The sequence below is a fragment of the Alosa sapidissima genome, chromosome 15 (genome assembly GCF_018492685.1).
Source record: "Alosa sapidissima isolate fAloSap1 chromosome 15, fAloSap1.pri, whole genome shotgun sequence".
Classification (NCBI taxonomy): domain Eukaryota; kingdom Metazoa; phylum Chordata; class Actinopteri; order Clupeiformes; family Clupeidae; genus Alosa; species Alosa sapidissima.
Window position 1 is genome coordinate 20,505,141 of NC_055971.1, and position 15,026 is coordinate 20,520,166.

At 44.6% G+C, this 15,026-nt stretch overlaps 1 protein-coding gene across 2 annotated transcripts; it reads right to left on the reverse strand.

Annotated features, from left to right (window-relative positions):
* Positions 1–427: 427 nt before the first annotated feature.
* Positions 428–14,824, reverse strand: LOC121684512 (protein Smaug homolog 2). Of its 2 annotated transcripts, none has more exons than XM_042064575.1 (14): positions 14,273–14,824; positions 11,363–11,705; positions 10,725–10,902; positions 9,627–10,133; positions 7,730–7,990; positions 7,127–7,236; positions 6,690–6,776; positions 6,314–6,572; positions 5,594–5,679; positions 5,122–5,237; positions 4,572–4,770; positions 4,083–4,209; positions 3,620–3,703; positions 428–2,415 (listed from the first exon to the last, which is right to left on the reverse strand). In XM_042064575.1, exons 2-14 carry the CDS (start codon positions 11,378–11,380, stop codon positions 2,387–2,389), a joined length of 2,061 nt encoding a protein of 686 aa, XP_041920509.1. In that variant the 5' UTR covers positions 11,381–11,705; positions 14,273–14,824; the 3' UTR covers positions 428–2,386. The 2 variants fall into 2 exon arrangements, with proteins under 2 accessions (XP_041920509.1, XP_041920508.1); XM_042064574.1 differs by having other exon boundaries at positions 14,229–14,824.
* Between the last annotated feature and the right edge of the window lie 202 nt (positions 14,825–15,026).

The following is a 15,026-nucleotide window of genomic DNA, read 5'->3' on the forward strand; positions in this document are numbered from 1 at the left end:
TAGGTGCCCAGACTGCTCATGATTAGTCAATCAAAAAAAAAAAAGTAAATTAAGTATTTGATGGGGGAAAAATAATGTTCTGAACCGTGAATTGTCTGTTATTTCCAATATCCAACTATGGACTGTGAACCGTCTCACGAGGATTAAACTCACTTAGGACTAAAGATTAAACTTACCCTGGCATGTAAATATAATAATTATAGGTTCACTCATACTGTATCGCTGTATGAATATAACTATGAATAGCTGTGTGTTATTGTACATGTGTCCATATGTATGTGCGTATTTAATGGGAATGTATCATGTGAAAACCTAGCGTGCACTTCTGCTGGATGACAATTTGTATGACGCGCACACACACACACACACACACACACACACAAAGAACTTACATGAAGGATGAACAAATGAGCGCAGATGGGGTGTGTTTGGTAAATAACAAAGTTTTACTAGATAAACAGACCAGCCAAGGCCCTCTGAGGAAATATGGAAACCCTGTTTTTCTTTTTTCTTCCCTGACAAAGGGGGAATGAAGGAGGGATCCAAAAGAAAAAAAACAAACAAAACAAATAATATAATAATAATAATAATAATAATAATAATAATTAAGACCAAATAAGTACTATACAAGCACCTCCACTCTTACATGGTCCAGCGAAATGGCTTGCTTAAGACTGCGCCTGGATGTGAGGATGTGGAGGAAAGCAATACAATGGGTGTACATTACCACCTTCATATGACGTGATTCATCAAATCTCCTAAAACTGACGTGTCTGGTGACTGGGAGAGGGGACTCGAAGGAAGCTTCGAGAGAGGTGGAGGTGGGGAGCTGATAGAGGGTGTGAGACTGATAGGAATTTAGGTTGTGTCTCTTTGCTTTGTCTATCTTTCTCGCATGAGATGAGGTTTGAACGATCGAGACAAAACAAAATTTAAAAAAAAAAAAAGGGGGGGGGGGGGGGGGGGGGTGGAGGGGACATTGTGAACATGCTTTGATATTTCATTCCAAAACATCAAACTATGAGTCCAGCTCTGAAAACAAAAAAAGAAAAAAAGAAAGTACAAAAAACACAACAGTCACCCGGTCCCATAACAACATTATCAACAACAAAAAGACAATATCTCCCATATGTCCACACCTCTCTGGCCTCACCCTATGGTAGGAGGATTTGGGGGTTGGGGGGGGGGGTCATGCAGGCCAGAGTGACTCCCATAGGCGTACAGTGCTCCAGTCCCCAGACAGACGCTGGACGATGGGAGGTCCACAAACAACCAGCTTCAGGCAAGAGCTCGGGGGGGGGGGGGGCTCGGCTCCTGTGGAAGATTCCTCATCACTTGTGTTGAGCAAGCACTAAATACCAACACACACTGGAGGATGCAGCTACCCAGGCAGGTAGGCAGGCGGGCTTCAGGAGAAGTGTGACTTACTGCCTGGGGGATCTGAGGTGAGTGTGGGGTTATATAAATAATGGGCCCCTGATTGGTCCTGTCTGTGCCAAAGGCGGCCCTTAGAGTTATATGTGTTGAGGGGTCAAGGAACTGAGGGGGTCAGAATAACGTTAAGGACGTTATTCGCATGTGCGTACAAGAGCCAACTTAAGGGGCGGTGAGAGTGAGGACATGGACTAGCATGCCCGGGACTCATGTTTGTGTGTGATTTTAGGACTAAGAGCTTTATACTAGACTAGAGGATTGCACTCTAGGGTGTGTGTGTGTGTGGCCGGTGACTGGGAGTATGCATGTTATAAAAATGTTATGCTTTCTGTGTGTGTGTGTGCGCGTGTGTGTATCTGTGAGCCATGCACGATGGTAGATTGTGTGTGTGTGCGCACGCGCACACGTCTGAGGAGCTTGGGGTGCATAAGGGGGTTACAAAACTGACCCGCCTCCCATTTTGCACGTTTCACAGGGAGGAGAAGAGAGGAGGAAAAATAAATGGATGCATGGTGAAATCCCCCTTTAAGACAGCACCAATCACTCTCTTTCCTTGCAGAGCCAAAGGGGGTAGGGGGGCACATTGACCTTTTCTAATCGGAAGGTCACGTTACAGCAGAAGAAACAAACTGAGCTGATGCAATTACTACCTATACCACCCTCCACTCCTCTAACTCACACTCTCTCCTGTAATATAATAGTCATTTGTATTCCACTTATAATAAACTTAGTTAAGTATAATAAAGTAGAAAAATATCAGATAACATATACACAGTTAGTTTTTTGTCATTTTTTGTAGTGACTGTTTTCTTCCTTTTCCTTGCATCTCTCTTTTTTCTGTTTTTTTAAGCATGTACATATGTGCTGGACCACTCATAATTCAGGTACAAAGTGTTACTGTTGCCGTTTTTCTTTTTCTTGTTTTGCCAGTTTCTTTTTCACTTTTAGGTTTTCATATTGTTGATGTTCTGTCCATTCCATCTGTGGATTGGGGAAGACAGAGGGAGAATGAATCAATGAGGATATTCAGCTCAAAGTAAAAAAAAAATTAAAAAATCTCTTAAGGTGCTTGCACACTGGCCCAATAAGTGCCATCAGTTGGGTCAGTGTGCACACCATCAGTCGGTTTATGTTGGTGCTTGTTAGATGAAGCTGTTTGATGTGTCTAAAAGTCATTCATTTCAATTACTGTCTAGGCAGTGTGGAACTGGCAGTTGGTTTTCTACACATTCTTGAGACTGCACCACCAAACAACTGCCAACTTTAGAGTCTGGGGTTTATTGGGCATTTTCTGGGCAGTGTGAAGACACTTAGGTTTTCCTTCACACTGGGTCAGTTTAACTGGACCATACCCGAGTGCGATTACTACCCCCTAGCCCTGACCCAGCTGGTCTCTGTTCACATTACATTTTTGTTTGCAGACCTGGGTCCGTTTATGTAATAAACACTAGCTTCTTTTTACCAATATCGCCTGGCAACGTCAAACAGACAGCATTTGAACTGCACCAGAGTTCTAACAAACCGTACCCCAGACCACTGTTTTCTAGCGGTCCCTGGTCCGCACCCGGGTTTGGTAGACTGCGTTCACATTGGCAAAATTCACCGGCCCAAATAAACTCGGGTGCAGACCAAATGGTCTACTGTAAATGCGCCCTTAAGTCAACAGTAGCTCAATCAGGACTTCATTTATGAAAGCAAAACATACTGATTGCATACAGTTAAGAGCAAAATTATTAATACCCCTGGCAAATATTGATTTAATGTTGATATTCTCTTGATCAATGTGTGTTCTGACTAAAAATGATTTTCTGACTGAAATAAGATTTTCATATTTATTAACATTTCTTTTTGATTGAATGTTGAATGATCAATTATAATCATTTATGGACATGACATGTTTCATAAAAATGTTTTTAAAAAAGATGAAAATTCGTTTTTTATTTCATGTTTCTACCACATTGTCTTCCAACTGTTTGGCATTTTCAGTCAGAACAAACTTGGTCAAGAGAAAATCAACATTTAATCAATATTTGCCAGGGGGATGAATAATTTTGTTCTTAACTGTAGTTCTCTAGCTCTCTCTCTCTCTCTCTCTCTCTCTCTCTCTGTATCTAGTGATTTGGGAGACATCAGCCTCCAAGCCTCGAATGTGTGTGTGCAATTGTGTGTGGTGTTTAAGCCTTACCCCCTAAGGCATGCTCCGTCATACTGAGGCAAAGAGATTCCAGCGTGGGGTTGATCTCCAGGTCTGTGCCCGGTACTTGGCATTCTGGGACACGGACGAGAGGATGCGAAGAAACAATATTAAACACAACACTGGGAAAATGGTGCAATTTGATGGCAGTGCTGTAAAATCCCCTTATCGTAACAACAATGCCCTCAATTGCCCCACCCCATAGAACCACAACTCAACCATGGGTTTAAACACTTCTGATATGCCCTGAATTCATAGCTGGCATTTGTAGCAGACACTCTTAAGCATGCACTCGCTAAACACATACTGAAGTCTTCATGCCCAACTTATATTGGCGTTCTATTTGATTGGTGGTAAGGGGGAAAAATGCCCCCTGATACAGATCAATCAAATTCATCAAATCAATAAATCAAGTCAATGCATCCATCCCTCCCTCCCTCCCTGGTGTGGTTACCTTGCTGCTGGAAGAGGAGCATGGTCTGAGGGGAAGTGTGCACAGGCAGCGAGTGCGTCCTCTGGACAGAGCTGCGGCTCTGGCTGGGCATGCTGTTGCTGCCTCCCGGGTTGGCAAACCACAGGTTCTGTGGACAGAGAGCACCTGTTACTGGAGGGTACCACACAGGCCAGAGGGAAGCCTCAGTAGGTCCCAGCTCAGAGTCTCCCTTTAGCTCCTATTTGATCAATTGAGAGTAGCGCTGATCTGATTGAAAGTACCGTCATTTGCATATTTTATTATAAGGATAAATATTTCAGTGAGCCTGTAAGCTGTTAGCAAATGAACCTGTCCTTTTCACCTGACTGTGTGTGTGAGAATGTGTGTCCACCCTGTCGCCCCTAGTTTGATTTGGTGAGGGTGATTTGGTGAGGCTAAGAGTGTTTGTATGGGTTAAGTATGTATGTGTGTGTGTGTGTGTGTGTGTGTGTGTGTGTGTGGGTAACCAACCTGTCGGCCCTGGCCAGGCAGCGCCGGGTTGGTGAGGGTGTGTCGGGGCGAGGTGCCCCCCATGCCCCCTGGACTTATAATGTTCATGCGGCCTGGCGGCATCCCCCTTGGGGGCATCTGAAACTGCCTCTGCCCCCGCCGGCTCAAGCCCACACTCACAGAGCCAGCTGTGGGGAGTGAGTTGGAGCCGTACGCCCAGCTGTGTCACAAAGAGAGAGGGAGAGGCACCAATCAACACACAGGCACACATACACTTCACACAGTCTCACTTCTTTTCTACATCTGAGAGAGAGAGAGAGAGAGAGAGAGAGAGAGAGACATAAGTGAAGGACTGAGAGTAAACTGCATATTGCACCGTACAGGTTCAGACTAAGATCAGACAGAATTAGGGTGAATAATATAAACAGAACAGATAGAGAGAGAAATCAGATACAAAAACAGACAATGAGAAAAAACAGAAAACCTGTCCCCAACTGCATGTGACGTGTGTGTGTGCGTGTGTGTGTGAGAGACGTATTTGGGGGGGGGGGGGGGCGGGGGTCTCCCTCACCCTTTCTGGCGGTACATGGGCATGTCCATCATGGCTTTCCTGGGGAAGAGGCGCAGTAGCTTGAGCACCTGCTGCTTCCAGGAGGCCAGCCTCTTCTTCTGCGTCTCGGTGAAAGCCTGTGGCGAGCACACGACACGTGCACCTTACTTCCCCAATCCCCACTACTCCCATCACATCAAAACAGCTACCGGAACACCCAGCCAGCTACACTGGGGAGCTTCACCAGCCAAACACTACCACTCTCTTTAAATATTAGCATAGAATAGAAAAGAAAACCATTATTGTCATAGTACAGGACAATTAAATGTTTTGGCTGCTCAAAGTTAGATATTAAAAAACACACTTACATAATATTAAAAAAAACATATACGAATAAACAGATAAGAGGGTGTTTTGTAAGAGTCCACATGAAGCAATATTTTCATAAAAACATAAGTCATGCGATGATGGGGTCCACGGACATGTTACTCACCTCGTGGGCCAAGCACTTTTCAATGAGCTGAAGGTAACAGCTGATGTTTTCTTCGTCCGGTCTGGACACTAGCAGCTGGGTGCACACTGACCCAGCAAACAAAAACACCTCTTTGTTAGTGCAGGCAGACATGCTACATACTCTTTAACCAACCATCCCAAAAAACAGCCCAACAACCTTGCCCTGTTCAACAATCTCAAGTTGCCATTCTTTCTTTATCTAAAACTACACAATCCATAAGCCAACATTAACAATTAATGCTGGATAACAACATATCAGTGTAGAGAGAGATGAATGACCTCTGAATGGAAAGTCATTAAGACCCAAATATGGAGTAGAGTGGTCTAAGCTCAGGCAGCGTGTTAACAGGAATACAACGCAAAAGTTGTACACACCATTAGGTACACATAATAGGGCTACATCAATGCAGAAAGTGCATCAACATCAATATCAATATATGTAATAATTTTTTTTTTTTTATGAATTTTCATCAATTCTAACATTGGTCTTCTGCATTATTGAGTACTACAACTGCATAAGAACCATGTGCATGATGTCAGTTATCTTGCGTACTTCTGGCTCAAGTCACGACTACAGAGATTTTAAAACCCAAAAAAGGGAGTTCAGAATAATGTTAAGAATAATGTTCTCTCATCAGTGATGCAGCTGTGCATGGTGTGTGTGTGTGTGTGTGTGTGTGTGTGTGTGTGTGCGACTGACCTTTGCCCATGACGCGGGTGAACTGGCCTGCAATGTCTCCGTCTCCAATGGGCGCGGTGGAGGACTCGCCATCACAGGTGGAGGGGCTGTTGGACTGGAAACCCTCGGCCGGACCATCCTTGTCCTCCCCGCCCTTGGTGGGCGTGGCCACTGGGTCCACCTCCCGGGCGCTGGGCAGGGCGTACACTTTGATGGGCGTGATGATGATCTGCTGTAGCTCTTGGAGCGCATTCCGCACGTTGCCTCCCTCCAGGATGTCCTGGGAAAGACAGGGAAAATGATTTACATTCAGCACACCGCAAGGCATTCATTCCCTCTTCCCAACATGTAACCCATATTTTGACTGGAGAGTGAGGTGTCAGGCTCAATATGTCACCTTTTCTAAAGATTTCAGGACACTTTGCCTCTCACGAAGTTTCTGGATGCTCAGGGCAATCTTGTGCCGTGCACCTTTGGTCACGTTCTGCAGGAAAAAAGTACATGGCATCCCAATTGAATAAAAATACTTTGCATACCAACACGACCACACGCATTTCATATTACAAGCATGTACTGTATACAAGCATGTCATATAACGTGTTAAAAGGCTTACTTAATTCACACCACAATCATTTTTTGTGCCTATCGCAATCCAACCTAAACTTTGTCTAGATGTCTACTTAACGGACGCCAGAGCAAGAATTAAAAATTAGGATAAAAGACATTGGCCTTAGGCTTCAGTTCATTATTTTATGGATGACTAGAGCCATACAGCTGAGGTTAATCAGTGTGTGTGTGTGTGTGTGTGTGTGTGTGTGTGTGTGTCCTGCCCACCTGAGACTCCAGATGATGCTCGGAGAGGGTCATCATCTCCTCGTAGGTCATCTGAGAGAAAAGCGAGGCATACTTGTGGAGCCGCAGGCTCTTCAGCCACGTGGGCACGTCTGTGAGAGAGGCAACAGGCTCGGAGTGAGGCGTACAGAGCTGCATACGTCTGTGCATATCCCCAGCCTTGCTATATGTTACAGCAACTTTTGAGCAAGAACCTAAACCAGTGAAATAAAGCCTGTGATGACCTGGGTCAGACATATTACTAACTTAAGAAAGCGGTCATAGATAGAGAGAGATAGATAGATAGATAGATAGATAGATAGATAGATAGATAGATAGATAGATAGATAGATAGAGAGAGAGAGAGAGAGAGAGAGAGAGAGAGAGAGAGAGAGAGAGAGAGAGAGAGAGAGAGAGAGAGAGATAGAGATAGAGATAGAGATATAGAGATAGAGAGAGAGAGACTTTATTGATCCCAAAGGGGAAATTCAAGAATTCTTAAGGGAACATGTAAAGCAATACTATACAGATTAACTATTAATATAAAATCCCAAGTAGGTTTGCAATTGTGAACTTGTGAATGTCCTTTGTTGCTACAGGCCTGACCTTTCATGCCGCTGCCGTCCTCCTGGAAGGTGTTGCGCGCGGAGCCCTGCTCCTCGGTCTGCTCGCTGCCAGAGGAGGCCACGCTGCTCTGGGGGGAGAGGGGCGCGTGGTCAGGCCCTGTCGTGGCCTGACGGCTCCCCTGCAGCCCCTGGCCCTGCTGCTCGTCCGAGGGGCTCAGCCACTCGGAGCCACAGACCGGACCGCTGGGGATCAGGGACATGGAGCGCTTCAGCGGGCTGGGCTGGAGCTGGGTCGGCAAGCCTGGAGGGACCACAAGAACCACAGCGACCCGGGTGAACAGCTGGTCGTCAGCTTCAAAACATCTCGCTAGGGGGTGACTACGGGGGTTATACAAGAGTTCTGGTTCGGGTCTGGTCCATGTATTTATTATGACCGCCGCGCAGCGAAGCTTCAGATTTTGTTTTTCTTTTCTTTTTTGCATGTCCAAATTTCCGTCAAGGATTCCCGGGACACTGAAAGACCGGGGTACACGAAACTTGGTGGGCATGTAACCCCACAGGGATAGCATGGAACCATCGTTTTTTGTTTTGATCTGTAGCCCCCCCGCTGTACTGGAAAGGAGGGTAGGGCAGACACAGTTTTCTGTGAATATCTTGAGAACCGTAGGGCCTAGGATGACCAATTTTTTCCGTATGTTTGCCTCCAGGGGTCATGTTAACCCATCCCATGTGCACACATGTGCATACACACGCACACACATACATTCACAGTAATCATACGTATGACACATACTCACACAGTAGACATATGTACGCATGCATGCACATGCACAAACACACATACGCAGGCAAACACACAAGCCCACACACAAACAAGCACGCACACACACACATAAACATAAACATGTACATGCACACATGCACACAATTCAAGAATTTCTCAGAATTATGAACAGGCAAGATGGGGGTGGGGTTGTATAAAATGAATTTTACATGTGAAATCTATGAACTAATCATGTTTTGGTACTTGTTGTCTAGCAGATACCAGTGAGAATTGAGTGTGGATAATGCAATTTAGTGAGACAGTTAGAATCATATAGGCCTTTCAGCGTGATTTATTTTTGTGGAAAAAATGTGCTGGACTGGGCGGCGGTCATATTTTGTACCGCTCGGCGGTACATCTAGTTAATATCTGATTGGACAGGGGAGGTGCTGTGGCGCAAGTGGCCACAGCAGCTGCCTGCTGCCTCGCTGCCTTTAGCTATCGAACGAGTCACTTGCCTTAGCAGGCATCAAGGTACCAGCTATGAACTTTTTTTCAGTCTAGTAAGATAGCAACACAGAACGCTGTTGCCAAGATACCAAAAAGCAGAATAATGTAACATTCTTTCAGCTCACAATTAGATCGAATTAAGGAAGTTGAAGGCAGCATGAAGAATAAATCTGTGCTGCCTTCGAAATTCGGCAAAATTAAAGTGTCTTAGAAGGCAGCATTTTATAGAAATATTTTATTCGGACATGCCTCGCTGCCACCGTGAGCCTCATTCACTCAACTTGGCAACAGTAGCGAGACTATCAATGGGCAGCATTTTTTTAGGGGGGTGGAGGAAGAACAAACAAAAATCAAAACAGATGACAGAAAACTAAATTTGATGTCTTCCCATTCACTCGTCAGATCGCTAAATTGATGTATCAATTATTGCTTTCCATCATTTTGGTCAGTTAAGCTTTATGTTCCATGTGCTTGTGTTAGACGTGCTTTACATGATTAATACGTTGATCACTGACTGTACTGAAATGATGCTCATGTCTCAGACCCTGGTATTATAATTACAATCAAAAGACCAACCTTTGACCCAAATTACACATTATCTACTTAATTAACAGTTTGGCCCCTTGGCTAAGAGACTCATTTCCCTCCCCGGTGACCCACTGACCGGCACTGTTGATGGGCGAGGGCAGACCGCCGGGGCTGTGGAACGGCAGGTGTCCGTTCTGTCCAGCCGGCGAGCTGCACGAGGACGAGGAGGGCGCCTGCTGCTGCTCGTGCCAGGCGTGGGCCGCCTCCTGCACCTCGGGCGGGCAGGCCCACTCGTCCGAACCCTGCCGCAGGTGCCCGTAGTGGTGCCCGCCCTGCTGCGACGACAGCCGCGGAGGCGGAGGGGGCGGCCGCGCCGACAGGTGCTCCTCCAGGTGGTTGAGCCACATGGCCAGCGAGGTCCGGTCGTCCAGCGTGGTGGCCGGGTGGATGAGCGCGTAAGAGAGCAGCTGTCGGCTCTCCTCCACGAACAGGCTGCTCTCGATGGTGTGGCTCAGCACCTTCTGCAGCAGCTTCATGTACTCACACTTGGCCTCACTGTTGCGCGGCTGCAGCAGCGGCAGGTGAGAGAGCAGCAGCGACACTGCCTTCTCCTTGGGCTCCTGCTGCCACTGGCTGACGATGGCTGCACCAGGAGAGGAAAAAGAGAAAGGAGGAAACAGAAAATGTATAGAAGAGAAGGGGAAGAGGAGAGAGAGGAGAGCAACAAAGAGTCCAATAGAAATAGGATAAAAGAAGTAAAAATATTGTTTATAAGAAAATTACAAATTCCTCTGTTTATCTAATGAGGATTATTAAATTAGGACATTTCAATGACTGTTGTGGACACAGAATTGAGTTTAACACAGCAGAGGACATATTAATGCACTACGCATGAAGGCCCCCTGCAGTCTGTGCTCCTTCTGCAGGAAAATGAACTGTGTGTTCAGAATGCATTTCCTAAATGCTGAGAATGCAAACTACAATCCTAAAAATAAATGTATATTCACATATCTCCAATACACACACCTCTGATTTATGCTTAGTGGTAATTAAAGACAAATATACTTGCGAAGAGTTCTCGTGAACAGTTAGTTTAAAGAAACAACCCTAGAGTTATACTCCATATAATTCACAGAACAAAACGTCCTTCAATAGCTTGAACACTAACATAAGGAGAATGTCCAAATAAACACATCTCTGTGTCCACGTGTGTGTGTGTTTGTGTGTGTCGTACCTGCATTGTTGGCCTCAGCTTCCAGCACGTGGATCTCAGTGCAGTCGGCCAGCCAGTGCTCCAGGCAGATGTGCAGGAAGCGAGCCTGGGTGCGCGAGACGCGCTTCAGCAGTGATAGCAGCGCCACCGTCTGCTCGCACTCATTCCACGCTTTGAACCAGTCCGTCAGGATGCCCACCTGCGCACCACACAGCAGTCAGCAATGGCACTCAAAAACGTACCTATTACGCTACTGCTAGGAAGTGACTGAGCACTTAGAGGTGATGACTGTTACTTGCATTGCAGGCAAACACATGCTGCTACAAATTAACTTAACAGAGTCAAAATATAGGTTGTGCATGTAACATCCCCGTATCTCAATGCATCCATTTTTATTGTAGTGTAACACTGTATTGCTCCCACTGCACTTATTTTTGACATTCTCTGGAAGACTACCATTATCAGCTGGCATAATCATGTCTACAATAGTGCACAGTTGTCTCTGAAACAGTCTAAACCAAGGGTTGGCTGATCTTTCTTCCAAAGAGGTACCCTGAAATAATCTGAACCTGAGCTCAGTGTTAATATGGACCGGTGACAACAAGTAGCAGCCACATCTGCAGCTTAGTGCCTCAAAAATGCTCCCTAATGGCACTTACCTGGTCACGGAACATCATGACTGGTCCCTCTCTCGGGAAAACGACGTTGCTGAAGAATGGCGAGCAATACCGCAAGTGAGGGTACGGCGAGGGTACGGTGAGGGTACGGCGAGGACCTTGAGAGGGTTAGGGTTCTGTGTTTGGGATGGGGGAGACTGGGGGGGGGGAGGAAAGGGGGGTGAGGGGAAAGAGTCTCTTTCACTCGGGCGCTGGGGTCCGTCGGGCGAGCCTCCTGTGGGGTCACGCCTGTCTATGGAGCTCTTGTCTTCGGGGGAGGGAGAGGGGTCCTCTCTGGGCAGCTGGATATGCCCCTCACATGGTTCAGGCTGGAACGAGGGCCCAGCTGCAGGAGAGGAGGGAGACAGAGAGACAGAAGTAGAGCACACCACTTTTGGTCCATTTGGGCGGGGTGGGAGACCTGAGTGTCTCTACAAATCAACTTAAAATTCCGTTCCACAATACGACAAAAAGTCTTCGGGAGTCAAAGGTGCAAAAGAAAAAGAAAAACACTGGATTTAAAAGTTGAAAATCATTGAAGATGAATGTTCATTCTTTAAGTAAACAATGTATAGATACTAAGCTTGCACAGCAGCATACACAGTATATACAGCAGGTTAACAGATAATATTTACTGATGGTTGCATCATTAAAGAAGCCCTACAGGGCCGTGGCGAGAGGCATGGAGGGCACTATGCTGAGACACATCTCTTTTATTCAGGTCAGCTTATCATAATGCTGTGCTCAGATAATCAGCTTCATCCCACCACTAGCGCAGAGCGCCTTACTGCAAACACCAGCATTCTACACCTATTAAGATTACACCAGCAAGGTGTAAGCTACTGGTTTGACTGACTTTTCCTCAAAGTGTCTGATGAAACTCTGTGGCAACTACTGATGCACACCACATCGCTTTGACTGTATGAGCACGTATTTGTGTTCAAGGTAGATCAAAGTAGCAGCTATAGGTATCTATGCAAGAAAAATAAGCACTCTGTAGTATCGCTTGTGACAGTTGATATGATGTGGTTTGAAAAAAGATGATTTTGTTCCAAACACAAAACCAGACAATGGACAATGAACGAAAAAGGGCAACTGTGTCAAAAAAAAACCCCTCCCAGACCAACTCAAGCTAGTGACTGTCTTTCCGCTGGAATCTCCACCACATAACAACATAACGTTTTAGAAGACTTCAGATTCTGATGTGAGGGTCAATGAGAAAGCAGGTGATCATCATGTTTAGCTGCACAATTACCCTTTCACACTCAAGAAACATGCACTTATGCAGCAAGTCCGCCACCAATAAGCATCCTTTTCACCTACGAACACTCAAAACATTCATTCTAAAACTGCAAAATGGTAAAAACTGATCTAATGAATCTGGGAGAATGAACACATTCACAAATCTTTTAAAGAACCAATGAATAAATGGCCTAACATAGTTGAAGACTGAGCAAGGATCAATCATTGTAATTATGTTATTATTTCTAACTGAAATAGTTGAAACGGCAGTATTTCAGTTTATGCTATTTAACAAACACATAGGCTTGAAAGCTTCTTATACATTTCCTCCATACAAGTAGACAATACCGTACACTTTCACTTAATATTAACAGTTATCTCCTCATGCAACTACCTCTAGTTAAAAGGCTTCTGTTAATATAAAATTGTAGAGTTGTCATTGCCATATCAAGACATGCTCATTATCTTGCTTATATAATTTAACATTTAACTGGATTTAGAAACAAATATTCGTTTTAAACTTCATAGCAGTAATGGCAATAATTGGGTCTTGAATCGTGCTGTCATCGGGTAACAGACCAAGTTTGTCAAATGCCTTAGTAGTAGGCAACTAAAACCCCATCTCGTTGGCTCGCTATAATGACAAAACTATAGTATTAGTGAAAATAGCAGATTTATAAGCAAGACTGATAACACTGAAACTGACACATACGAATGTTAGGAACAAACGTTACATTTTCTTCTGGCTGCAAACTGTGACTAGCAGCTAAGCGACCGACGTTAGCTAGTAATCGCCAGCTTGCTAGCCAAATGTCCTGTTGAGACTTGTGAAACACAACATGCTCATTATACGATGATTTCAACACCAAGATTAAAGAAGGGTTGTTTATTCTAATACTGGTGTTTTTCCTAATATTAAATGTTAACCAATACAATGTTACGACAAGCTTTGTTTTAGACAGGCAGTCGGCGTCGCTAGCCGGTGTGTGCCACGAAAGCTTGCGGGCTTGGTTAGCTCGCTAAGGTTAGCCATCAGCTGAAGACTAGGCAGGGGCAAAGAAATAGCAGAGCAACCAGCTACCGTGGCCACCAGAAAAGATAGCAAACAACCCATTTAACAGAAATCCACACAATAACTTTGTTTTAGTTACTGTTTAATCAATGTCTAAAAAGTCACAAGTAAATACCGGTTTCTAATTTGCATACAATGACGAATAGCTAGTCAGGGTAGCTATGGCTAGCTACACTTAACCTAGTTAGCCAGCTCCTTAAACAAATAACACAACCGTCAGATTTACCAACAGATGATTAACGTTACTTAAGGAGTTTGGAAATATCAATACATACGCCACGAGTGGTAAATGTTCCATTCACAAGTAAACAGTTTGTGTCATTTCATTAATGACTGCTTGAACAGCTAGTTAATGTTAGCTAACGTTAGATCTGAAACAAAATCGTTGCTAAGTCTAGCATTTGTTATGACAATACAGACATCTCGACAGCTGTTACCCGTAAATCCAGGAATGAGCGCGAAATATGTATGAACAGGAGTTAAAAGCAACATCAGCTAACTAACATGCCAAGTTATAAAACATTTAGAGATAATAATGTTTAAATGCTAACAGACCTGGGGTGACGTCGGGGTTCACCGATCCTGGCTGCTGCGCCTACCTTCGGTCTACCGGGAGGCTCTGGTCACCAGGCTAGTCCACCCTTTGCTAGCTGTTAGGCCTTTATTTAGATCCTTGCCCCTTGCTTTTCCCAGTTGTGGATGAAAGGGATTCAGGATTCGTAACGTTATTGTTTTTCGCTAGCGATGCTGTTGGTGATATTCTAGATATTTCCTTTTCAAACAAGGGTTCGATGATCTTCGAGAACTGTTGCTTCCCCGTCGCTTATATGTCATCAGATCCGCCACACTCTTGGATTTCTGCTTAGTTCTATCGACATTTTCCACGTTTAAAAACATATAACTCGTGCTAGCTGGGTACCGCTAGCTAACGGATACTAGCTAGCAAAATAGCTATCGTTAACGTTACACCTCGCTTCTTCACCAAAGCATAAGCGAAGGCGAAGATTATGAGCAAAATTGTCCTTGTATATAAAGTTAAGATTATTATCCGAAGACGAAAAGTAAAGTAACATAAAAATGTTAATCAGACATAACGTTTATTTGAGCATAGAAAAATATACAGAATCTACAAAATCTACTCCGCTAGGAACATGACGTAAAGCGTTAGGTGACGTAAACACGTAAGGGAGGAGCAAGGGATGCCGAGTTCCAATCGGCCAGAGACTAGTAGGCCTACATAAACTTTACATTATAAGTTAATAATAATAGTTTTAATTAAAGTTGTAAAGCCTACAAAAGCATAACAATAGTAATATTAACAATAGCAATAACAATACAAACCATAACTCTGTA

Bases quoted from the DNA above. Each gene is read 5' to 3' on its own strand.
- LOC121684512 (XM_042064575.1), bottom strand. The intron at 7,991-9,626 runs GTCAGTGGGTCA...TGGTCCCTCCAG, and splicing joins CTCGCCCATCAACAGTGCCG to GCTTGCCGACCCAGCTCCAG. The intron at 5,238-5,593 runs GTGAGTAACATG...TGCTCGCCACAG, and splicing joins AAAAGTGCTTGGCCCACGAG to GCTTTCACCGAGACGCAGAA.